Source organism: Scyliorhinus canicula, chromosome 1, assembly GCF_902713615.1.
Source record: "Scyliorhinus canicula chromosome 1, sScyCan1.1, whole genome shotgun sequence".
NCBI lineage: Eukaryota > Metazoa > Chordata > Chondrichthyes > Carcharhiniformes > Scyliorhinidae > Scyliorhinus > Scyliorhinus canicula.
This window is the reverse complement of record NC_052146.1, coordinates 99,765,617-99,791,585: the sequence shown is the minus strand read 5'-3', so window position 1 is coordinate 99,791,585 and position 25,969 is coordinate 99,765,617. Positions and strand designations below refer to the sequence as shown.

At 44.8% G+C, this 25,969-nt stretch overlaps 1 protein-coding gene across 1 annotated transcript; it reads left to right on the top strand.

Moving 5' to 3' along the window:
* Positions 1-1,912: 1,912 nt before the first annotated feature.
* LOC119965491 (serine/arginine-rich splicing factor 4-like) lies at positions 1,913-23,592 on the top strand. The gene is made up of 6 exons (XM_038796327.1): positions 1,913-2,138; positions 8,232-8,374; positions 9,290-9,402; positions 11,320-11,534; positions 21,401-21,490; positions 22,253-23,592. Exons 1-6 carry the CDS (start codon positions 2,032-2,034, stop codon positions 23,067-23,069), a joined length of 1,485 nt encoding a protein of 494 aa, XP_038652255.1. The 5' UTR covers positions 1,913-2,031; the 3' UTR covers positions 23,070-23,592.
* Positions 23,593-25,969: the final 2,377 nt, after the last annotated feature.

Genomic DNA, 25,969 nt, shown 5'->3' with positions numbered 1-25,969 from the left:
CGGGACATGTTAGACGGAGGTTAGTCGACAACTCGGCAGCCGCCAGCCACGGGATACCTGTGTGTCCCGGTGGCCTGGACGCGCTGCTGACACGCGGGCAGCCTAACCCCTGGTCACTTTCTGCATCCAACGGCCAGTAAACTATGTCCTCCTCACAGGTGCGTCAGTGGCCTGTGTCCGTAAGCCACAGGGCAAACAGCGGCCTTGTCCTTGTGACCGGCACGCCATGGCATGGTGGCAGATTTTGTTACGGGGTTGGACGGCTCACTCTCTACCTCACCCCCCCACTCCCCCCCCCTCCGTCTCCCCCCACTCCCCCCTCCGTCTCCCCCACTCCCCCTTCCGTCTCCCCCACTCCCCCCTCCGTCTCCCCCACTCCCCCCTCCGTCTCCCCCACTCCCCCCTCCGTCTCCCCCCCTCCGTCTCCCCCCTCCGTCTCCCCCACTCCCCCCTCCGTCTCCCCCACTCCGTCTCCCCCACTCCCCCCTCCGTCTCCCCCACTCCCCCCTCCGTCTCCCCACTCCCCCCTCCGTCTCCCCCACTCCGTCTCCCCACCCCCCCTCCGTCTCCCCACTCTCCGTCTCCCCCACTCCCCCCTCCGTCTCCCCCACTCCACCCCTCCGTCTCCCCCCCTCCACCCCTCCGTCTCCCCCCCCTCCACCCCCCTCCGTCTCCCCACTCCCCCCCTCCGTCTCCCCCACTCCCCCTTCCGTCTCCCCCACTCCCCCCTCCGTCTCCCCCACTCCCCCTCCGTCTCCCCCACTCCGTCTCCCCCACTCCCCCCTCCGTCTCCCCCCTCCGTCTCCCCCACTCCCCCCTCCGTCTCCCCCACTCCGTCTCCCCCACTCCCCCCTCCGTCTCCCCCCTCCGTCTCCCCCACTCCGTCTCCCCCGTCGTCTCCCCCACTCCCCCCTCCGTCTCCCCCACTCTCCGTCTCCCCCACTCCCCCCTCTGTCTCCCCCCCTCCGGCTCCCCCACTCCCCCCTCCGTCTCCCCCACTCCGTCTCCCCCACTCCCCCCTCCGTCTCCCCCACTCCACCCCTCCGTCTCCCCCCCTCCACCCCTCCGTCTCCCCCCCTCCACCCCTCCGTCTCCCCACTCCCCCCCTCCGTCTCCCCACTCCCCCCACCGTCTCCCCCACCTCCGTCTCCCCACTCCCCCCCTCCATCTCCCCCACTCCCCCCTCCATCTCCCCCACTCCCCCCTCCCCCTCTCCATCTCCCCCACTCCCCCCTCCATCTCCCCACTCCCCCACCCCCACTCCCCCCTCCCATCTCCCCCACTCCCCCCCTCCATCTCCCCCACTCCCCCCCTCCATCTCCCCCTCCCCCACTCCCCCCCTCCATCTCCCCCTCCCCCACTCCCCCCCTCCATCTCCCCTCCCCCACTCCCCCCTCCATCTCCCCCACTCCCCCCCTCCATCTCCCCCACTCCCCCACGCTCTGGACCCCCCCCTCCCGTTCTCAGGGATGCCTCCCCCGTTGTGCCAGACTCGAGCGGTGCGCTGAGCGTTGCGCTAACCTCCTGGAAGCAGTCGCCAGCCAGCACAACTGGTTGACGAACTTAAAAAGCAGGTGTGTTTCACGCCGTGTAAACAGTGCGCGATTAAGTTGGGACTTCGGCCCATCCGGGCCGGTGAATAGCAGGGGGGGGGGGGCAATTAGTAGTGATTCTGGCCGTGTTGGGGACGTAATGGAGGCGCTTGGCGGGAATGGCGACTCGGAGATCTTGCAGGGTTCGCAGAATAGCGGGAGGGCGTTGGACCAGCATCGCCGTAAAAATTTGCGCCACCCGCTATTCTCCGCCCCGTCGTGAGTGCGGAGAATCGCGCCCCTTGTCTGTAGATTTGCGTCCGTGAGAACCGTTATGTAAGGCTCACAGCCGGAAAGGGGGCGGGGCGCCGCGGCTTACGGCCGGAGGGGGCGGGGCACCGCGGGCTACGCACGGCGGCGGCAAGCCAGGGAGCTGGAGCAACCGTGACTTTGTGAAAGCGCGGCAGCGGCCAAGCAGCGTGCGTGAGAAAGAGAAAAGATGCCGCGGGTTTACATCGGCAGGCTCAGTTACCAGGCCCGAGAGCGGGATGTGGAGCGCTTCTTCAAGGGCTACGGTAAAATCTTGGAGGTGGACATAAAGAACGGGTGAGTCGGCCCGACACCAACCACGAAGAAAATGGCGCCTGAGCAGCGAGCGCCCCTCAGCCCCCCTCCCCCATCACGTCTGTTTCCCAAAAAGGTCCAGCGTCATTATCCCAATCCCCTCCCCAGGAGTACCCGGGGAAGGGTAGGTAAACTCGGCTCCTCCCGGGCTCGGTGCTGTCCCTCCATCTCCGGGGGGGAGGGGAACCTCTTGTATTTTTAATTCATCTCCCTCCCTCTCTGCTCTTTATTGGCGCTGGAGGTGCGTCACGGGCGCCAAAGCCGTGGTCGCGCGTCCCCGTGCGGCGCGCGCTACTGGTGCGCGTGAGTGCACGCGCGTCCCCTCAGCAATCCGCAGCCCTTTGTACAGGACATGGCAAGATGGTCGTTCTGTGATTTAGATCGCATCATTAAAGACGAGGAGCCGGCATTATTTGGCTCTTGCCCGCCACTGATTATTTTTATGTTTGTTTGCATCTGACATAAGACGATAAATATGAAGACTCCTTATTGTGAGATTGTAACTTCCTGTTCCTGAACTTCCAGGCGCAGGAAGCATCGTCTCAGCGTCTACTTATTTAATCAAGTCGTCAATGAATTTTTTACACCTCTCAGTGTGTTCACAGAATCCCTGCAGAGTAGAAGATGGCCATTTGGCCCATCAAGTCTGCACTGTCTATCTGAAAGAGTAATTCACCCAAATGCACTCACCTGTCCTATCCAAATAACGCCTTAATCTTACAGTAATAATATTATAATCTTTTAGTGTCACGAGTAGGCTTAACAATAAAGTTACTGTGAAAGTTCCCTAGTCGCCGCACTCCGGCGCCTGTTCGGGTACGCTGCCAGACGGGTGCACTGACTGAGAATTCAGAAAGACCAATTCACCTAACAAGCACGTTTTTCACGACTTATGGAAGGAAAACCGGAGCACCTGGAGAAACCCCTCGGTGTACCTGAACAGGTGCCGGAGTGTGGTGACTAGGGGATTTTCACAGTAACTTCATTGCAGTCTTAATGTAAGCCTTCTGGTGGCACTAATAAAGATTATTATTAGGAGTATTGTCACATACATGAGATAGTGCAGAAGAAAAGGTGATGGTGTATTTTAAAGGAGGGGAGAAAGTGAGAGGGGAAGAGACTTGGGGAGGTTACTTGAGGCATGGGTATTTAGAGGTACCTAGATACATTGAAGATAGGAGGAGGCCTTTTGGCCCCTCAGGCCTGCTCTGCCATTCATCACGATCATGGCTGATCATCCAAATCAATAGACTAATCCTGCTTTCTCCCCATAGCTTTTGGCCCATTCTCCCAAGAGCTGCCTCTTGAATATATTCAAAGTTTGAGCATCAACTACTTCCTGTAGTCGGAAAGGACATTTCCATAAGGAAATGTCTCCTTATATCTGTCCAAAATGGTTTACCCTGAATCCTCAGACTGTGGCCCCTGGTTCTGGACACACCCATCATTGGTAACATCTTCCCCACATCTACCCTGCCTAATCCCGTTAAAATTTTATAAGTCTCTTTGCGATCCCCACTCATTCTTCTGAACTCCAGTGAGAACGATCCCAGCCTAGTCAATCTCTCTTCATGTGACAGTCCCATCATCCCTGGAATCAGTCTGGTAAACCTTTGCTGCACTCCCTCGAGAGCAAGAACATAATTCCTCAGAGAAGGAGACCAAAATTGCACACGATACTCCAGGTGTGGCCTCACCAAGGCCCTATATAATTGCAGCAACACATCCCTACTTCTATACTCAACCTCTCGCAATGAAGGCCAACATACCATTAGCCTTTTTTAACCACCTGCTGTACCTGCATGCTTACCTTCAGTGACTGGTGCACAAGGACACCCAGGTCCCACTGCACTCTCCCAATTTATAACCATTCAGGCAGTAATTTGCCGTCCTGTTTTTGCTTCCAAAGTGAATAACTTCACATTTATCCAAATTGTACTGCATCTGCCATTGATTTGCCCACTCGCCCAACCTGTCCAGATCTTGCTGTAGGATCCCTGCATCCTCGTCACAATTCACCCTGCCACCTAACTTGGTATCCTCTGCAAACTTTGAGATGTTACATTTTGTTCCCTCATCCAAATCATTAATATATATTGTGAATAGCTGGGATCCCAGCACTGATCCCTGTGGTACCCCACTATTTACTGCCTGCCAATTTGAAAAGGACCCATTAATCCCTACTCTTTGTTTCCTCTCTGCCAACCAGTTTTCTATCCATCTCAATACATTCGCCCCAATCCCATGCGTTTTAACCTTGCACTATAATCTCTTATGCGGGACTTTGTCAAACACCTTCTGAAAGTCCAAATATACCACATCGACTGGCTCCCCCTTGTCAACTGTACTGGTTACATCTTCAAAGAATTCCAACAGATTTGTCAAGCATGACTTCCCCTTCATAAATCCATGCTAACTCTGACTGATCCTGCCACTACTTTCTAAATGTTCTGCTATTAAGTCCTTGATAATGGATTTAAGTATTTTCCCCACTACCGATGTTAGGCTTACTGGTCTATATTTCCCTGCTTTCTCTCTACCTCCCGTTTTGAATATCGGAGTAACGTGAGCAACCCTCCAATCAGCAGGAAGGTGACCCCAATGCATCCACTACACGGGCTAGTTTAGCACAGTGGGCTAAATAGCTGGTTTGCAATGCAGAACAATGCCAGCATCGTTGGTTCAATTCCTGTACCGGCCTCCCCGAACAGGCGGCGGAATGTGGCGACTAGGGGCTTTTTACAGTAACTTCATTGTGACAATAAGCGATTAGCACTATTTCCAGAGCCACCTCCTTAAGCACTCTGGGATGCAGATTCTCAGGCTCTGGGGATTTATCCCCAGTCATCAATAATGAAGTGATTAAAATTGGGGAAGTGCACATGGCCAAAATTGGAGGAGTACAGACATCATGGATGCTTGCTGGATTATATGTTATATAAATAGGGAAGGGAGGCCGTGGAAACAAGGATCAGATGTTGCTGAGCCTGCAACCATTGTGGGTTAGCAAACACTGAGGTAATGGTTGAATGGGACTTGGTGCAAGTACGAATACGAACAGCTCAGTTTTGAACAATTTAAGGTTTATGGAGGGAAAAGGCAGAGATGTTAACCAGGTGAATGTTGGAATAGTAAAATCTAGAGGTAATAAAGCCATGGTGGAAGGTTTCAGCAAATGAACTGAGGCATGGGTGGGAGACTGGCACTATTATAGAGATGGAAGCCGATAGTCTTGGTGCAGAATTTGGTCAGAAGCTCATCTGGGAGCAAACAAGATGCCACGGTTGTGAGTCGGACCGTGACCAGGCAGCAGGATAAAGTTGGTGGATGGGGAATAGGGTTTCTGGTGGGGACGAAATACAGTGGCTTTGGTCTTTTTATGTTTAGTTGCAAAAAACCTTTGTTCATCCAGCACTGGATGTCAGGCAAGCAACATGACTATTCCTTATTGATACATTATTTGAAACAATCTTTGAGCTGTTAGTTTCCTGTCTCATTACTGACAAAATAAATTTGCAGAATAATTGTTTAAAATTCTGCATTTCTGAATAAAGAGTCTCAAGATTTTGGGTTGTCTTTGATCACTAAAATTAAAAATGCCCCATATATGAAACCGAGTATACCATATACTTTCTTAAATGCTTTAGCTTGGACTGCCACCTTCAAGAAATTAAGTCACTGCCAAGTGAATGTCTGGTCCGTCTTAAAAGCAATCATAGTCAGCACCAGCGAGGAGACGCTCGGTCTCTCGACCAGGAAACACCAAGACTGGTTCGATGAGAACGATCAGGAGATCCATGATCTCCTTGACCACAATGCAAGGCTTTCCTGAACTGGAAGATCCACTAAAATTCGAGTAAAAGGACTACGCCTTCAGGCAACTGAAGGCCGAGGTGCAATGAAGAACGTGACCTAAAGAACAGATGGTGGAAAGAGTGCAGGAGACCCAGAACTAACCATGATGTGCGTGGCTTGTTGATCACAATTAAAACCATCTACGGTTTGACTCACCCTACTGACCACCAAAAACAGAGACACTCATCAAAGATAAAGAGGCAGTCAACGCTGCTGGAGAGAGCACTTTGAGGACCTCCTGAACCAAGACGCAGCTTTTTGACACAAACGTTCTCAACACCATCCTGTAACGTGCTACCCACCACCATCTCAGCACAACTCCGGCTTGCCATTAGATCGAAGAAGCCATCAGGCAGCTGAAGAACAGCAAGGCCTCTGGAATCCCTGCAGAAGTACTAAAATGCAGCAGAGATGCACTCCTGACAAGAACCCACAACCTCATCACCCTTGTCTGGAAGGAAGAGAGCATGCCGGATGATCTAAAAAGGCATTAATTGTGATCATCTTCAAGACAAGAGACGGGTCTGACGAGAAATTAGAAAGGACTTTCTCTACTCTCCCCAATGTGAAAGGTCATTGCAAGAATTCTCCTCAACCGCCTCCTCCTGGTGGCTGAGAGCTCCTCCTTGAGCCAAGGTGCGGCTTCTGCCCATCAAGAGGCTCAATGGGCATGATATTCAGCACACAACAAATCCAGGAAAAGTGCAGGGTGCAGCATAAGCCTCTGTACATGGCCTTCTTCGATCTTGCATAGGCCTTCAACTCTGTGAACCAGGAGGGATTGTGGAGCATCCTCCTCAAATTCGGCTGCACGTGGATATTCATCATCATTCTCTGCCTGCTCCACGATGACATGCAAGCTATGACCCTCACCAGCAGAATCACCACAGACCCAACATGCACAAACTGGGGTCAAACAGGGTGCATCATCGCACCAACAATATTCTCCACCTTCCTCGGAACAACACTCCACCCTAGCACCCTGCTGGAGTAGAGCTAATCTGCCTGACAAGTGCAAAACTGTTCAACATCTGACGCCTTCAGGAGAGAAACAAAACAACCCCAACGTCTGTCATTGAGCTGGAGTATGCAGATGACGCCTGTGTGCGCGCACATTCGGGGGCTGAGCGACAGAATTCACAGAGGCATATGTGAGAATGGGCCTCATATCCAGAAAACTGGTTCTCTATTAACTCGCTCCTGCCATGCTAAATTGTACCTTAATTGGGGGGGGGGAAGAATTGGGTACTCTAAATTTTAAAAAAGGCGATCCAACTTTCCCCTTAATCTCTTGGAAAGTCTTAATCAAATCATGCATTACCTTCTAAATTCCGAAGAAAACCGTCTTAATTTGTGCAGTCATGCTTCATAATTCAACCCTTGAAGTCCAGGTATTGTTCTGGTAAACCTAAGCTACACTTGCTCTTAAGGCAATATATAATAATCGCTTATTGTCACAAGTAGGCTTCAATGAAGTTACTGTGAAAAGCCCCTAGTCGCCACATTCCGGCGCCTGTTTGGGGAGGCCAGTATGGGAATTGAACCCGCGCTGCTGGCCTTGTTCTGCATTACAAGCCAGCTGTTTAGCCCACTGTGCTGAAACAGCCCCATGCTTCCTAATATATACTTCCTACCATCTTGTACCCGGAACTGCTCACTGCACTCAAGGTGTCATCTAGCCAAAACTTTGTATATCTGTACTTGTATTTGAATCCTCCAGGTACAACGGCCAACATTCCATTTTCGCCTTTTTGATTATTTTCTGCACCTGTTCATATCTTAATGTTGGACCCCAAATCTCATTGAACCACCGATGTTTCTAGTTTTTCACCATGTAGAAAGTACCCTTACCCTACTCTATCCTTTTCAGTGTTGAGCTACATTGAAATCTATGCCAAATTTTTACCTATTCACTTAATCTATCAATATATTGTAATTGTCATTTCATCAGTCTGCCCATGTCTTCCTGAAGTCTGCAGCTACCCTGTTTACTGTATTGCTCAGTTTTGTATCATAGAATAGAAACAGAATGGGTTACTCATTGAAAGATGCTCAATATCCAATTCCTTGGAGTTTCCCACCTTTTTCTGCAATTTGACTACCAGATTTGAGGATTGCTAGCTGTATATCCGCTGATAGTCCAGGGCTACATTTATTTCCATATGCTTGCAAAGTGTTATTTTGGTGAAAAATATGTTAATTTTTATTTTTCCATTACAGGTATGGCTTTGTTGAATTCGATGATCCTCGAGATGCAGATGATGCTGTTTATGAACTGAATGGTAAAGAACTTTGTGGGGAACGAGTAATCGTTGAACATGCTAGAGGCCCTCGAAGGGATGGTGGTTATTCCTCTCAGCGAAGTAAGCGTTTTCACTTTATTGGTCATAATTTTTAAATATTTAATGTAATTAATTGAAACTGTACCAAATCTGAATTGGTAATATATAATAACTAGCAACTGTTTACATTCGTAATAACTTAAAGCATTGGCATGTTAAAAACTGTCTTATCGGAATTTGTTTCTAATATTTGCATATACTTAAATGTTAATTATTTGACTATTTTTGCTCATTATTATAGTAAGTCATTTAAAATTATAATTGAATCGATGTTTTCATTGTGATTGTTGATACCATAGTCTTAACAAAGACCTCAATGTTTTAATTAAAAGAGTCCTTTGAGGCTAAGATGACTGCCTGTTCCATTTGCTGGCCTTGGGTTACCTTTCCATGAGTGGCTCTAAGACCTAAGACCATTGACCTTTGGCTGACCTTAAGGAAGCCATGTGACGACTGCTACTCTTGCCATTAGACCCAAGGGTTAGAGGCAGATGTGATAAAACTGAAAATAGGTGCCTGAAATCTTTTTCATGTCAGATATTCTGAAAACCTGTTTCACCGTAAGTATAGATGGTAACTGGTTTAGTGGTTTGGTTACTTTATCAAATCATTATCATTTTCATGTAATTTATTGTGCATGCTTGTGTAAATATTTTTGATTCTATTAAAATCGTATAGTATCTATACAAGTAAAATTAATTTTGTAATGTTTAATTCTCTTAACATAGTTCTGATTTATGAAATGATGGTGAAAAGTAATGTTAATTTATGTAATGTAATGGGGTGATAGTTTAGTTTAAATTGCTGGGTGAGGTGTTAATATTTAGATGTCGTGTTTGTAATTTTATCAATGTAACCTGTTTTTAATGGGAAATTAAAATCAATGGATCTGCAGTAACTAAAATATTGCTGTTGTATTTACCTGTCACCTTAAAGGTGGTTATGGTTATAGAAGATCTGGAAGAGACAGATATGGACCTCCAACTCGTACAGAATATAGGCTTCTTGTCGAAAATTTATCTAGTCGGTGCAGTTGGCAAGATTTGAAGGTTTGTTCTGTATCTTGTATGACTGAAAGATTTGTCAAAATATATATCTGGTTAATATTCCTTTTGGGGGACAAGATGCTTTCAAAGTTTACTGTGTAACCTGGTTTTAGACTTTTAAGTAGTTTATAGCCATAGACAAAGCAACAAAATATTCTGAGTCAAAGTTCAGTTATAGATGATTGTTAATGTAACATCTAGTTTGGTTTACTTTTAAAACATCCCAATTTAGCAAGATGTAATCTAGGTGCCTAAATATAGTTATTTTATTTCTTCATTTTGAAGAACAGAATGTGGACATTATTTAAATAAGCAAATAACAAGTGTGCAATTGAGCCATGTAGACCATAAATTCCCATGTTTGATGCCCAGTCACTGTTGTGTTATCTGATTCAGCAATAGTGACATATGTATGTAGGAATTGCAATTGGCATGAGCACAATTGGGCTTGATAGCGTTCAATCATCCAGTTTTCTTACCACTATTAAGTGATCTCTCTTGAAAAGTGCACCCTTGTGGTATTGGAATGAGAGCTGGATCAGGTTCCGCTTTAATGGCCATAGAGGCTCTCCTATGAAGTGACAGATTTGAGAGAGTGCCAGGTTCCCTTAAAACATTCTGCTGGAAAAGTTTATGCCTTTTGAAGGAATAGGGAAATAATTGGATTTTTAAAAATACGTTGCATATTAACCATGCCTTGCTCAATATTTTAGTAAATTGTTTTGTAAGAGTAGTTCTTATGTGGGTGCCAGATTATAATGCATCATCTTGTTTGAAACAATGACCTAATATTTAAACATAAGTTTGCAATATGTGTTTCTAGCTCTGTAGAGTAGGAATAAAGTTGATGACCGAGGAGTGTTATCTGTACACATTTAAAGCTATGTTTGAAAGGGTTAAAAATGTGAATAATATAAGAACTAACATGAAAATTACTCTAGATTTAAGGAAGTTGAAGGGGTGACAAAAATGGAAATTGTAGTACCCAAAAATATTTTTATTTGTTCTCGGGATGTTGGTGATGATGGCACGACCTCATTTATTGCCCATTCCTAGTTGCCTTGAGGTGGTGATGGTTGGCTGCCTTCTTGAACCACTGCAATCCTTGTGGTGATGGTGCCATAAAAGTAGACAGTGGAACATCAGGTGGATTTCATTTCTGAAGGTAAAGTGCCTACATAAGAACCACTGGAATAGTGTATAAGGTTCAAGTTTAGAAGCAGGGTTAATGCTGGATGCACATAAATTTGCCATTTAAAATATTGAACATGGTTTATACATTTTAGTGTTTACTGATATTTTAGTATTGATCATCAGTTTTAGCTCAGGACACGGTTGTCGCTGGAGGGCAGTTGGCAGTCAGCAAAAGCATACACTGCCTGATGGAATATCAAATGTCAGGAATGTTGATAAAAATATAATAATCTGGTTCAACTATGATTACTTTCCTTTTTTAGTGAGAAATATGAAATATTAAAAACAGATATAAGTAAAATACAACATGAGCAATTTTTAGCCGGGTGCATTTCTGAAATTGGTGCAATCTGCATTCACATAGAAGTTACATTGGATTAGACTTATCCAAACCGCTATTGCAATACACATGTTTTTTTCATACCTCATTTGCAGAATCTGGGCATTATGAACAAATATATTTGGAAATTTGACGCTTAGTTATGAGGGTATTATGTGAATAAGCTTGCTTAGTTCAGAATGATTAGTACAAGTATAGTGTACCAGATGAATATTATTTTTATACAGCCAACTAGTAATTCTAAGCTTCATATCATTGCATACAATATGATCAGCTGCATTGCTTAAAGTTATAAATCTCAATGTTTCTGTTTATTGAACATAATTAAATAGGAAATGTTGAATGAAAAGTAAAAGAAAACATTAAATTGCACTATGCTTTTTTAGGATTATATGCGTCAGGCAGGTGAAGTTACATATGCAGATGCACACAAAGGAAGAAAGAATGAAGGTGTAATTGAATTCAAGTCTTACTCTGATATGAAAAGAGCGCTTGAAAAACTGGATGGCACAGAAGTTAATGGCAGAAAAATCAGATTGGTTGAAGACAGGCCTTCGTCCCGCCGACGGCGCTCATACTCAAGGAGCCACAGCCGTTCGAGGTAATTCTGGGTCATTTTAAAATCGACATTGTAGGTCAACAGATAATTTGCCAAAATTGTAAAATTTGGAGAGTTTACCAAATTTTGCAGAGGGAGTTGTTGGTTTATGGGTCTTATTAAAAACTTCAACTTCTAAAAACTTAAAACCTCCCTCCTAAATATCAAAACTACTCCCAAGTTCTGTTTGCTTTGTATTTATTCTTGAATAACTTGGGTAGGATATTTCCTCCATATTCCAAGAACAATGCAGCAGACATTCACAGTAATCATTCACTCTGGCTGACCAGTGTTAACTTAAGCCTTGATTGTCTTAATGTTAGTTCTGGAATTTCATAGTATTATGTGGCTGAATCTCTAACGTTGGTGTCTCCACCCCACCTAAACTGTCAATGGTCTTTCAGCCAGCCTCCTATTTCCTTTCTAACCCCCATAAATCTGAGCTCATCCAAAATTGTGCTGCCCTCATTCTTCCTAGCTTGTCCTGTTCTCACTGATGTACATTGTCCCCGTCTACCAGCGCCTCGGTTTTAAGATTCTAATGCACTCATTCATATTTCTCAATGCCTTTTCAATCCGACAACCTTCCAATAATTCTGTATTCTACTAACTTTAGCTTTTAGTTCCACCCTGTACTTTTCCCCTACCATTGGTGGGCATACCTTCAGTATCTGTACCATTTGCTTGAGTTGAGTTTCTTTCTGGCTGATTGCACTTCTGTGAAGTGGCTTACAACTAACTATCTTAAAGATGCAATATAATGCAAGTTGAGAATTTTTGTTTCTCCACATCTGGTCTTTTGCATGTCCAACATTTTCTACCCCCTACCCTGAATGACCATGTCTTCTGTCAGTTTGGTCCTCAGTTTTAGGATTCTTGGGCCAGCACGGTGGCGCAGTGGTTAGCACTGCTGCCTCATGGCACCAAAGAGCCAGGTTCGATCCTGGCCCCGGGTCACTGTCCATGTGGAGTTTGCGCACTCTCCCCGTGTCTGTGTGGGTTTCACCTCCATAGTCCAAAGATGTACGGAGTAGGTTGATTGGCCATGCAAAATTGCCCTTAATTGGAAAAAAAATGAATTAGGGACTTTTTTTGAAAAAAAGTTTTAGAATTCTCAAAGTCCGGTAATAATAGCTTCATTGAGAATTTGGATGCAATTTCGCCAACACAGGGTTGGGGGCAGGGTCAAGGGAAATGCCGATTCGAGGGAACCACAGATTTGAGCCAGGGAGGTGGGGTGGAAATTTTTGAAAATGGGAGGAGAAGGGGTTTAAGACAGTAAAAGATTTGTTTCTTCGGCGTCGGTTTGCAGGATTGAAGGAGCTGGAAGCGAAGTATGGGCTGGAGCAGGAGGAAATGTTTAGATACATGCAGGTTTGTGATTTTGCCAGAAAGGAGATACAGAGCTTCCCGGTGGAGCTGGCCTCCACATTACTGGATGAGGTGCTGACGACAGGGGGGCTGGAACAGGGGGTAGTGTCAGCAGTTTTCGGAGCTATTTTGAAAGAGGAGAAGGCACCACTGAAAGGGATCAAAGCAAAGTGGGAGGAAGAGTTGGGAGAAGATATGGAGGAGGGGTTCTGGTCTGAGGTGCTCTCTAGAGAGTGCGCGAGGTTGGGGCTGATACAGCTGAAGGTGGCATACAGAGCACATGTCATGAGGGTGAGCCGATTCTTTCAAGGAGTAGAAGATGTGTGTGAACGTTGCGGGGGGGGTCCACTAATCACGTTCATATGTTGTGGTCCTGTCCAAAGCTAGAGGATTACCGGAAGGAGGTTTTTAGGGTAATTTCTAAAGTGGTGCACGTGAAACTGGACCCGGGTGGCCATATTCGGGGTGCCGGACCAGCCAGGGTTGGAAACGGGCGCGGAGGCAGATGTTGTAGCCTTCGTCTCGTTGATCGCCCGAAGGCGGATCCCGGTGGGATGGAGAGCAACCTCTCCACCCTGTGCCCTGGTGTGGTGGGGCACTTGTTGGAATTCTTGAGTCTTGAGAAGGTTAAGTTTGAACTGAGGGGAAGGGTGGAGGGGTTCTACAATTCATGGGCATTGTTCATCATGCACTTTCAAGAACTGGATAACATCGAACATTAGTTTGGGGGGGTGGGTGGGAGGGTTGGGGGGAAGGTGCGGTGTGTGTTAATGGTGACTATGGGTGATCCCTAATTCCTTTTTGTCATTTGTTTATGTGAACATGCGGGCTAATGTTTGGGGGTTGGTGGGAGAATGAGATTGTTGTTATTGATATGGGAATTGACGTATTTGTTACTGATTATTGTTTGTTGTTGGTGGGTGTACATTTGGGAGAAAATGTGAAAAAGGAGGAGAATAAAAAATATTTTTTAAAAAAGAATTCTCACCCTTAATTTATCCACACACTCCTCTCTCTTTAAGGCTTTCATTAAAGCCCACCACTTTGACAAGGCTTTTAATATATCGTTCGGCTCAAAATTCATTTTGTCTGATAATACTCATGTGAAGCATGTTGGAAATGGTTCTTAAAATATTTTTATTGTGTTTTGATTTACAAAGCCGATATATAAATATGAACAAACATTAGGAGATAAAACAAAGAGAGAGAACAAAATTTAAATGAAAAGTAAAACTAAAACTATTTACACATATATCGGCTTCAACTATTTACATACGTCGCAGTTTCCTTTCTTTTTCCTCCTTACAATATTTGCAGTGGCAATTGCCTCCGGTGTTTTTCCCCTTTAGTTCAGGTTGTTAGCACCCTCACCCACCCTCCTTTATCCACCCTTTCGTCTCTCCTCAGTCGCTGCCATGTGGTAATATTGCGGGTTTGAGGAGGACTAGGACACCCATAGATATTGTTCTCTGCTGTACTTTCTTTGTGATCCTTGCATTCTTCCCACCCCACACAAACGGCATAATCGGTTTGTCCAGTGAATTGAAAATGGTCTTGGGGATGAAGATCGAGATGGATCTGAACAGAAAGTGGAACCTGGGCAGTACGTTCATTTTGATCGTTTGCACCCACCCCTCCAGGGAGAGTGGGAGTGTGTTCCATTTCTTTTTTTTTGAAAATATTTTATTAAGGCATATATAATTTTAACAATTTTCAAGAGGAAAAAACAACAAAACAAATAGCACCCAACCAGCCGCAAAACCCAGCCATAGAACTAGGAGCAGGAGTAGAACATCTGGCCCTTCGAGCCTGCTCCGCCATTCAATGAGATCATGGCTGATCTTTTGTGACTTAGCTCCACTTTCCCGCCCGAACACCATAACACTTTATTCCTTTATTCTTCAAGAAACTATCTATCTTTATCTTGAAAACATTTAATGAAGAGCCTCAACTGCTTCACTGGGCAGGGAATTCCATAGATTCACAACCCTTTGGGTGATGAAGTTCCTCCTAACCTCAGTCCTAAATCTGCTTCCCCTTATTTTGAGGCTATGCCCCCTCGTTCTGCTTTCACCCGCCAGTGGAAACAACCTGCCCACATCTATCCTATCTATTCCCTTCACAATTTTATATGTTTCTATAAGATCCCCCCCGCATCCTTCTAACTTCCAACGAGTACTGTACCAGTCTACTCAACCTCGCCTCGTAATCCAACCCTCTCAACTCTGGGATTAACCTAGTGAATCTCCTCTGCACACCCTCCAGTAGCAAACTTCCTTTCTCCAATAAGGAGACCAAAACTGAACATATGTTGCAGCATACCCTCCCGAGTCTCAAACTCCATCCCTCTAGCAATGAAGGACAAAACTCCATTCGCCTTCTTAATCAACTGTTGCAGCTGTAAACCAACTTTTTGCGACTCATGCACGAGGACACCCAGGTCCCTCTGCAAGGCAGCATGTTTTCATATTTTATAATTTAAATAATAATCCCTTTTGCTGTTATTCCTACCAAAATGGATAACCTCACATTTGTCAACATTGTATTCCATCTGCCAGACCCAAGCCCATTCACTTAAACTATCCAAATCCCTCTGCAGACTTCCATTATCCTCTGCACATTTTGCTTTATCACTCATCTTAAGTGTTGTCTGCAAACTTGGACACATTGCACTTGGTCCCCAACTCCAAATCATCTATGTAAATTGTGAACAATTGTGGGCCCAACACTGATCTCTGAGAGACACCACCAGCTACTGATTGCCAACCAGAGGAACATCCATTAATCCCCACTCTTTGCTTTCTATTAATTAACCAATCTATCCATGCTATTACTTTAACCTTAACGCCATGCATCTTTATCTTATGCAGCAAACTTTCGAATGGCACTGTCAAAATCTTTCTGGAAATCCAGACATACCTCATCCATTGGCTCCCCATTGTCTACCGCATTGGTAGTGTCCTCAAAAACTTCCACTAAATTAGTTGGCACGACCTGCCCTTTATGAACCTATGCTGCGTCTGTCCAATAGGACAATTTCCATCCAGATGCCTCGCTATTTCTTCCTTGATAATAGATTCCCGCATCTTCCCTGCTACCAAAGCATACCAAAGTTCAACTAACTGGCCTATAATTACCCGCTTTCTGCCTACCTCCTTTTTTAAACAGTGGTGTCACGTTTGCTAATTTCCAATCCGCTGGGACCATCCCAGAGTCTTGTGAATTTTGGTAAATTATCACTAGTGCATTTGCAATTTCGCACGCCATCTCTTTTAGCACTCTCGATACATTCCATCAGGGCCAGGAGACTTGTCTACCTTTAGCCCCATTAACTTGCCCACCACTACCTCCTTTGTGATAACAATCGTCTCAAAGTCCTCACCTGTCATAGCCTCATTTCTATCACTCACTGGCGTGCTATTTGTGTCTTCCTCTGTGAAGACCGACCCAAAAAACCTGTTCAGTTCCTTAGCCACTTCCTCATTTCCCATTATTGATTCTCCCTTCTCATCATCTAAAGGACCAATATTTACCTTAGCCGCTCTTTTTTTGTTTTATATATTTGTAGAAACTTTTACAATCCGTTTTTATATTTTGAGCAAGTTTACTCTCATCTATCTTACTCTTCTTTATAGCTTTTTTTCATAGCTTTCTGTTGTCCCCTGTCGTGAAAATTATAATAAAGACAAATTCCTCGAGGTTCGATTTAAGGAAACTTATTTACACAAATATATTTGCGGAGCGTGTGTGTTCCGGCTGCATAGCCGGTGCACCACACTCTGAGGTTCGACCCAAGAAAGCATATCTTTATAGTTTGAAATAACAGCTTGAAGTAAACAGCCATGTTTATATTAAATTGACCTTGGAAAGTACGTAAGATGAAATACGTCGTACGTATGTTCTTACCTTTGGCTTCAAACAACTCGAGTACACATTTTGTTATCTTTCGGAGGACAATGTGTTATAATAAGGCCGAGACCAAAATATTAAGCAGCATTTTGTTTACGTTACCTGACCTACTTATTTTCGTACAAAAGCAATGTTAAACTATAGCCGAGCATTTCCCAGCATGATTCTAAGTTGGCAACTCATTAATTTCCCTTCCACAATTCCCCCCTTGTTGATCTTTTGATCAACACCTTTTAGTACCTTATCATGTCCTCCATAGAGAAGGGTGGTTTATAATGTATGGGGAACGGACATATAACAGTTCCCTGTGTGTTATGAGCCTGGTGGCTAGGGTTGTTCCCGTGTTCGTACAATAAAAATATCTTGCGCAACATTTAAAAAGTAACCATCCGACAATCAAGATTACAATGGCGATTGTAATCGAGAACACAATCCTCTGTCCTAACGATCCTAACCACCCAAAGAAAAAGTCCCATCCCTCATTTTCATGTAATCTTGTTACCTCTCAACGAGTGTGATCCACCAGATTATCAATTTTTTCTGAGTTATCAGGGATGTATGTGCAACAGTCACTTCCAATCAGGGCACAAGTACCTCATTTTTCAGCGAACAGGAAATCAAGGGCCATTCTATTCTGCAGGGCAACTGCTCTTATAGCAACTATCTCAGTTTCTTTCTGGTTAACACCTTCTGCAGTGTCATTAGCTACCTGCTAAGGATGTCTCATAGTTTGCGTAGTTCGCTTGCATTAGTGGCTATTCTTAATGATGGTATCATTATTCCCAGCATTTGTGCCCACGTCATAATACTTTGTGTCGTCCTGTGATGGGGATGGTCCTGCAATTGCTGAACGTGATGCACATAAGGGACTACGTATCCCAAATAGCAGGAGCCTTCCCAATTTTCTGGTAACCAAGGGTACGCCTAATGGCCACAGATAAAATACGTGCCGTTATATGCGGTCATGTTTCCTTTACTATCAGTCTTCATTAGTCTAATCGGATCCCCTTCCCAGGAGCCTCCACTAGTTCAATTTTCAACTCCTGACCAATCAAAGATGAATAGTCCTTTAGCTGTAAGATTGAACATAGGGGGTTGCCAATTCAAGGTCTGATCACACTGACTCGTGCCTACTGAGTGGTTCCCATATGTTTTATGATTCTTAAAGCATATACTTCCTTTTGGGACTCCAGTATAATTGGGAAGGATCAACCAGGTCAGTTGACGTGTTACATTAAACCTATTCCTCAAATCTATTCATATCGTATCAAGCTGATCTCCAATCTAACATATTCTATGTATCTTCACCACATCCTGTACTATTTTGTCTTGGAGCCCATCCTGCTCTGTCTTTACTGGTGAATAGGATAGGTCGCACAGGGAAGGCCTCCCCCAAGCATTTGGGAATTTATGTACAAACCCAACAACTGAATTTATTGACCCTCTCTGTATGAGTGAGATGTGTATATTAAGGTGTTAGTATGCAGTTTACCCTCTACATGATGTTGGATTAATATAATACATAAGAACAGTAGCGCCGTCATTCTCTTCAGGTCAGCATTTCGCGAGTCTCAAAGTTCCGTATGATGTAGCTTACCCCGAGTTGCGTGGATCCTATCTGGCTTTTCTATTACTCTAATGGCTGTTTGGGTTGTTAGCAGCACTTGGTAGTGTCCTTTCCACCTGGGAGAAAAAAAATCTTTGTTTGGTGCTTTTACATATACTTGAACTTCAGGTTCACGGGGTGTGTATTTCCCTCTTTTGAATGCATCTGAGCCTGTCGCACCTTTTCGTGTTTTTTTTTTTTTCTTTTTCAGCGGTTTCACACATGTCCTGGGCATATTTTAGTGATGCCTCATCTGCCCATATTAAGGCTACTGCCGCTGGAGTCATCGGGGGTTTAGTTCCAGTTGTCATGGGACATTCCATTAATATCTCATACGGTTTCTCTGATTTCTCAGGGCGTACATTACTATGGGTATGGCATCTGGCCACAGCAGCCCATTTTGTTGACACACTTTTGTAACTGCAGTTTTAATTATTCCATCCGCCCGTTCCACCATTCCTGAGGATTGTGGCTGATATGGTATATACAATTTCCAAACAAATCCCATGGCTTCTGTTAGGGCTTTGGTCAATTTGCTAGTGAAATGAGTTCCCCTGTCTCTGTTCATGCCATTGGTACCCCAAACCTAGGTATTATTTCCTTTAACAGAATATTTACCAGTGTTCTGGCATCATCTCTTTTGATTGGAAAAGCCTTTACCCACCGTGAAAACATGTCCATTATCACCGATTATTCCTCTGACAAATCACACATGTGCGGGCTACTTTTTCAATTGTTACCGTAATACCTCGAGCATACCATTGGGAGTTCCGACTCCTAACTGACTGTAAAAAATCCTCAACACCCCACTCACCCCACCGGGTCCAAGATCGTATTTCCCCCGTCTGTCCTTCACTTTCCCAGTCTCCCTCGCCGCTTCCCACTTCCTTAGCTGGTGTGCTGGGATCCTACTAGTTCCTTCGCAGCCGCCGACACCCTCCCTGTCCTCGAACTCGACCAATCCTGCTTGGATCCAAAACAGTATTAAAGTGTCCCCCCATAATCCGCCAATGTGTGTCAAGATCTGGGATCTTTCCCAATACCCATCTCATAAACGCTACGTCGTCCCAGTTTGGTGCATAAATATTGACCGGCATTCCCTCCAACTTCCCGCTCACCATACTGTATCTGCCCTCCGAGTCCTCCACAATACTTCCCACTTCAAATGCCACCCGCTTATTAATCAGAATCAGCATTCCCCTTGTTTTGGAATCTAGCCCCAAATGTAGTAGCTGCCCTACCTCCGCCCAGTCTGATCCACCACCCTGAGGTGTGTCTCCTATATCATTGCCACATCTGCCTTTAAGCTTATCAAATGTGCACACGGGCCCTCTTGACTGGCCCGTTCAATCCTCTCACATTCAATATGACACCCCCCTCTTCCCCCCCCCGCCGATCATCCATAACCCTTCCTGGGCCCGCCCTCGGGCGCCCACTGTCATCGACCCTCACCCTGTCACCTTTCAACAGCCCCTCCACTGTCAGCAGCCTTCTACCCCCCCATGACAAAATAACAATCCCAACCATTATCAACACACTAACCTTCTGCTCACCCCCCACTGCGCTCCCATGAGCTAGCCTGCCCAGCTAGCCCCGCCCATGGCACCTAGCATCCTACCCCCCACTGATTCCCCTCCCACTCCCGCTCAATCATTCTCCCAGTGCAAACTTTGCAATCCCCACCAAACACAAAGAAAAGAGCAACCCACCATCACATCAAGAACAAAACAACCCGAAAACAGAGCAATGGCCCCAAAAACAGTGCATAAGTAGTTCATACAAACCAGAAGAATACCACAGTACAAAACAGGAATATCTCCTCCAGTTTTCAGTGAGCTCCTTCTCAAGCCAAATCCATTGTCTCCAACAAATTCCATCGACTCTTCTGGCGACACAAAGTAGAGATCACGGCCTTCATATGTTACTCACAAACGCGCTGGGTATAACATGCCGGATTTCACCCCCTTCTAAAAGAGGGCCGCCTTCACCTCATTGAAGCTCACCCCACTTTTGGCCAGCTCTGCACCCAGGTCCCGATAGACAGGCAGATTGCTGCCTTCCCAAGTACAGTGCCTCGTCTGCCTGGCCCTCCTCAAAATTCGTTACTTATCCAGGATCGCACCACCATTGCACTTGGCGGCTCGTTCCCTTGTGGCTTCCCCATTAGCACCTGGTCCACCTCCAGGTATTTTCTCGGACATCTGCGCCACAAATACGCCAGCGTCCGCTCTCTTGCTGCCCTCCAGCAGGCCCACTATCCTGCAGTTCTGCTGGGGCAATCTATTTTCTAAGTCCTCCACCTTCTCCTGAGCCTCCTTTGTTGATCTCACATCAACACTATCTCCACAGCCATTGAGGCAAGCTGCTCCTCGTGCTCCCCCACCGCCTCTTCCACGGTCTGGATTGCCTGGCCCTGGAACTCTAACCTCATCTCCATGTGGTCGATCCCTACTTTTGTTAGATCCATGCCCCTGGCCAGGTCCTCCCAAGTTCTCCTTCCTCTGCTGGGCAAATTTCTCATAGTGGAAGCTCACTGCTGATCCGTCGACCACTGGGCCGCCAGGCTCGGACCCTGACCCTCCGCCATCTTTCCCTGTGTCGGAGTTTTCATACCAGCTTTCAACAATTGTTCCCTCCTTTTTCGACTACTTCTCATCCTCGAATCCATACACCGGAATACTCTCTTCTTCCACCCCTCCTGCACTGTTTACAGTCACTCAGCTCTGCCGTTAGCCAGGTAAAAGGTCCACCACGAGCGGGAGCCACTCACACCATGGCCGCCACCGGAAGTCGTATGTTCCATCTCTGCAGGTCCTTTTTTACTTCCTCCGTCAGGCTTGTCAGGTTCCACTTGTGGATCCCTGTCCAGTCATATCTTGGAAAACATTACTACATCAAAGGTGCTATGTAACTGGAAGTTATTGTGCTACTAAATTTGATTTACATGCTTTTTCTCCCTTCTCTGCCTTTTTTAACAAACTAGATCTCGTTCCCCAAGCAGAAATCGTTCTCGTTCTCATAACAAGAGTCGAAGCCAGAGTGGAAGCAGTAAGAGCAGTCAATCTCACTCCCGGTGTGTATACAATACCACTTCACTTTACTTCGATCATTTGTATTCACTTCAATTTATGCGCGTGGCAAAGTATTGGGTTAGGATTTGTTGTTTCAAAACTGCCTTTACTTGAAATGAGGGACCAATTGTGAACACTACTTGAAGTTGAGGGACCAATTTTGAGGCACAGAAGGCGACAACATCTTGCTGTTGAAACTGACTGAGATAGAGATAGCAATCTTCTACAAAAGGGTAACTGTAAAATCTTGGGAAAAGACATTTAAAAAAATTTCGGTCGTTTCAACCTTAAAGTCTGAGCCTTTTTGAAATGTTTTTTGAAATTGTATACAGCAAATAACTTTCCATTGGAAAAATGTGGAAAATTACTTGACCGTTGTAATGATGATGGGAAAATTAGTCATTTACAAAAAATGAATTTAAGATAGAGAGGCAGAAATGGTAACTCATACTTGGACCGAGTTGTGTCAATAAATCACTGAAATTGTTGAATGGCAGTTTCAATTTTGACTCGAGCACTCATCAGTCTGGTGCATTAAACATTCATTGATTACGTTTATAGGTCACAGGAACTGCTTGATCAAAATGGCCAATAGAGACTAAATGAATTTTATTGACTGAACCTTTCTAGAAAGCCATGCTGCTGGGGCAGATAAATCATGTCACAAATCTATTGTATAGATCGTTAATTTTTAAATACTGTACATACTTGTTTTTGATCACCCCTTTAAATAAATGTTTAACATTTCCATTCATTTTCTTCAGGTCTGGCACGCACTCTAGGAGCAAAAGTGGAAGCAGAAGTCGCAGTGTGAGCAAGAACAAAAACAAGAGCAGGAGCAGAAGTAAAGAGAAGAAAATCAGAGCAAGTAGTAGGAGTGGAAGTGAGGGGAAAAGTAGGAGCAGGAGTGTTGAACAGATTAAAGACAACAATGGGGAAGAAAAAACTGAGAACAGAAATGAAAATGGGGAGAAAGAAAGGAGTGTTAGTAAAGAAAAGAGTAGAAGTCGGAGTAAGAGTAAAGATGCAGAAAAAAGTGTCAGCAGAAGTAGAAGCAAAGAGAAGGATAAGAATAATAGCAAGAGCAAAAGTAGGAGCAGGAGCAAAGAGAAGAGTAAGAGTAGAAGTCGGAGCAAGAGCAAGGAAAAAAGAAAAGGCAGGAAGATGAGCAGGAGTGAAAGCAGGAGTCGGAGCAGGAGTCGGAGCAAAAGTGAGAAGAACAAAAAACGTAGCAAACGTGAAAACAAGACTAAAAGTAAGAGCAAGAAGAGAAAAGGTGACAAGGAACAATCTAGATCTAGGTCAAGATCAGAATCAAAGGAAAAGGAGGAAGAGGCAAGGAAAACAAATGCTGAGAAAGAAACTAAGGGTGAAGAAGTGGATGGGGAATCAGACTTTAATGAACAGGCAAAATCAAGTCCTACATCTCGTTCTAGGTCAAGGTCCAGATCGAAGGCCAAATCTAAATCTCGTTCCAGATCCAAATCAATCACCAAAGCCAGATCACGTTCAAAGTCAGGTTCACCTTCTCGATCTGTGTCGAGGTCTGTGTCTCGTTCCAGGTCGCGCTCAAAGTCCTAAATTTCCCCACTCCACATTTTCTATGAAAACTTTAACGGATTTTTTTTTCTGGCAGGTCTGTTGTTAGCTGTACCACAGATAATCCAAACAATAGAAACTGAAATGCTGTACATTTTTCATAATAGAAAAGATGTATTTAGTGCTAAATTAAAATTTTATGATGGGCTTGTACTGTCAGGAGGACTCTTAGGTAGGTATGCTGTGTGCAGAGTAATGGTGCCCATCAGTGCTGATGTTTTCAGATATGTATAATGAAGTCTTAAAAGTTACATTCATCTGTATTGATCATTTAAAAAAAATCCGTTTCTGATGTTGTGGACTTCGTGGCCAAAACATATACAAATTGTAAAGTTTTGCCAATACAGTGTAAACCGAATATAGAGAGATTTTTCCCTACATTGTGGGAAGAAAGATATAGCTCTTTGCCTGAGTTTCTGCTCTTTTTATTATTTTCAGCTGGCTAACGTGTGTTGCTTTTTTGTTTGGTTCAGTAAAATGCAAATAAATGTCTGCCTGGAATCCATTGTTGACATGATTCATTGTCTTTGGATGAGTAGATGCAGTAAGATGGATGACTATGAATAAACTACTTAAACTCAGGAATAAAGGTGATGCAACACTTTGTAAGCAGCCTATCAATTTAAAAGTTTGTTTCAGTACCATAACATTTAATAGGTACACTTGAATGAATGTTCAACTTCAGTTTCTCATTTTTCCCAAATTGATTCCAGGTTTTATTGTGCATTCTCCCTTTCTGAGGAGGGTTGGTGGTGGAGGTAATAATTCTTTATGTAGAAGGCTGCAATAAAGTACCTAACATTGCTTGCCATGGAGCCTTGGGGAGCCTAAGGTGGGGAGTGCAGGGGCATGCATTTATATTGCATTCCCATCAACTTTGATATAATTCAGATTGCTGATACCAGTATAACTTGGATGTTCTGGTTTTGGATTTATTCACCAATTGGATAACTGTCCGAACCTCAAGGACAGCAAATAATATAAGCACATGTAGGATCTAATTTCGCTTACAGTTGAGTGTCGATGAAGCTGCTAAGAACACACTAAATAAGAGCAGATGTAGGCTATTTGGCCTGCACCGCCATTCCACAAGATGGTCTGATTGTGTCTCGGGTGCCACATTCCCAGCTACCCCAATAACCTTCGAGTCCCTTACATAATTTTGAGGTGATCACTGAAGCCAGCTTCTAAAAGGCAAGCTCCATTACAGTACTTCAAAAACTTGATAAGTAAACTATCTCTGCATGTTTTATTAAAAGTAATATAATGCTAAATACAAAGTTTGTTTGTGCAGCATTTTGAATTAAAATAGTTAAACCTGGTTTTCATAATGTACACCCCGACAGATGTTTTGGCATTTGTGAATTAAATTTGTTGATCCCTACCTAATAATCCATTACCAAAACTGGTAAAAACATAAAATGCTACAACTGATCATCATGTCTGGCAACATCTGTGGAGAGAGAAACGGAGTTTCCATTTCAGGTCTGCAGTACCAGCAGTGATATCAGCAAGTAGATATACCATCAGTAAGATTAAAATATTCACACAGGAGATTGAAAGCCCTTAATCTAAATTAAGAGTGACTGGTATTTTCCGGTAGCAAATAAACTATTATAAATTTGCTTTACGGTAGAAGCCCCTAGTCGCCACATTCCGCCACCTGTTTGGGGAGGCTGGTACAGGAATTGAACCACGCTGCTGGCCTGCCTGGGTCTGCGTTAAAAGTCAGCTATTTAGCCCTGTGCTAAACCAGCCCCTAATTGGGTGAAAGATTCCTTTTGAGGTTGAGATCACAGAGTTGTGTTATTAATTTAACAGCTGACTCCATATGAAAAGACTACCTGCTGTACTTGACCTGTGACAGCACATTAAAAACATGCCAAAAGCCCATGCGGCTGTCTGCATCCTGGAGTAGTAGTTCCCAGGAGTATCCAGTGCTGAGTAAAACAAGCATTTTGCTGCTATTGCCCTTCACGACAACGTACATGTATGAGGGTGGATTTTCCATTCTCACACACGTGAAGACGGCGCAAAGGAACTGGTTGAACTCTGCACTTGTTATACACATTGGTCTCCTGTAAATCTGATTGTAGTGAGATTGCGAGGACCAAGCAGGCTCCCCTTATGCAGGAAAAGGTAAATGAACGTGGCGTGTGTTGCGAAGGTTGGTCGGTATGGGTCCTGAAGGGCACAAGTGGGTCCTAGGAGCAAGTTTTAAAAATACCACGAAAGAAGCATAGAATCACTGACTGTAACTGGATTTCAACGTTCTGCGCATGTGTATTCCAAAACAAAATTAATTTGCGGGATCTGGGCGTCACTAGTTAGGTCAGCATTTATTGACCATCTCCAGTTCCTCTTCAGAAGGTGGTGGTGAGTTGCCTTCTTGAACCCTGCAGACCTTGACGTGTAGGCACACCCACCATGCTGTTGGGGAGTTCAGGAAGTTGCCCAAGTGACAGTGAAGGAACGACAATATATTTCCGAGTCAGTAGTGAGTGACCTGGATGGGAGCCTCCAGGTGGTGGGTTTCCCAAATATTTGTTGCTCGTGTCTTTCTTTGTGGGTTTGGAAGGTGCTCTATAAAGAACCTTGGTGAGTTACTGTAGTGCATCTTATAGATGGTACACACAATTGTCACTGTTTGTCAGTGGTGGAGAGTTTGAATGTGGAAGGGGAGCAATCAAGCGGGTTGATTTGTCTTGGATGGTGTTGAGCTTCTTGAGTGTTGTTGGAGCTGCACCCATCCAGGCAAGTGGAGAGTATTCTACTACACTCCTGACTTGTACCTTGTCGATATGGACAGGCTTTGGGGGATCAGGAGGCGAGTTACTCACTGTCGGATTTCTAGCCTTTGACCTGCCCTAGTAGCTCCAGTA

Excerpts from the sequence above, each read along its gene's own strand:
- LOC119965491 (XM_038796327.1), top strand. The coding sequence starts at position 2,032 with ATGCCGCGGGTTTACATCGGCAGGCTCAGTTACCAGGCCCGAGAGCGG. Across the intron at positions 11,535-21,400 it reads AGGAGCCACAGCCGTTCGAG|ATCTCGTTCCCCAAGCAGAA; the intron begins GTAATTCTGGGT and ends TTAACAAACTAG. Across the intron at positions 21,491-22,252 it reads AGCAGTCAATCTCACTCCCG|GTCTGGCACGCACTCTAGGA; the intron begins GTGTGTATACAA and ends CATTTTCTTCAG.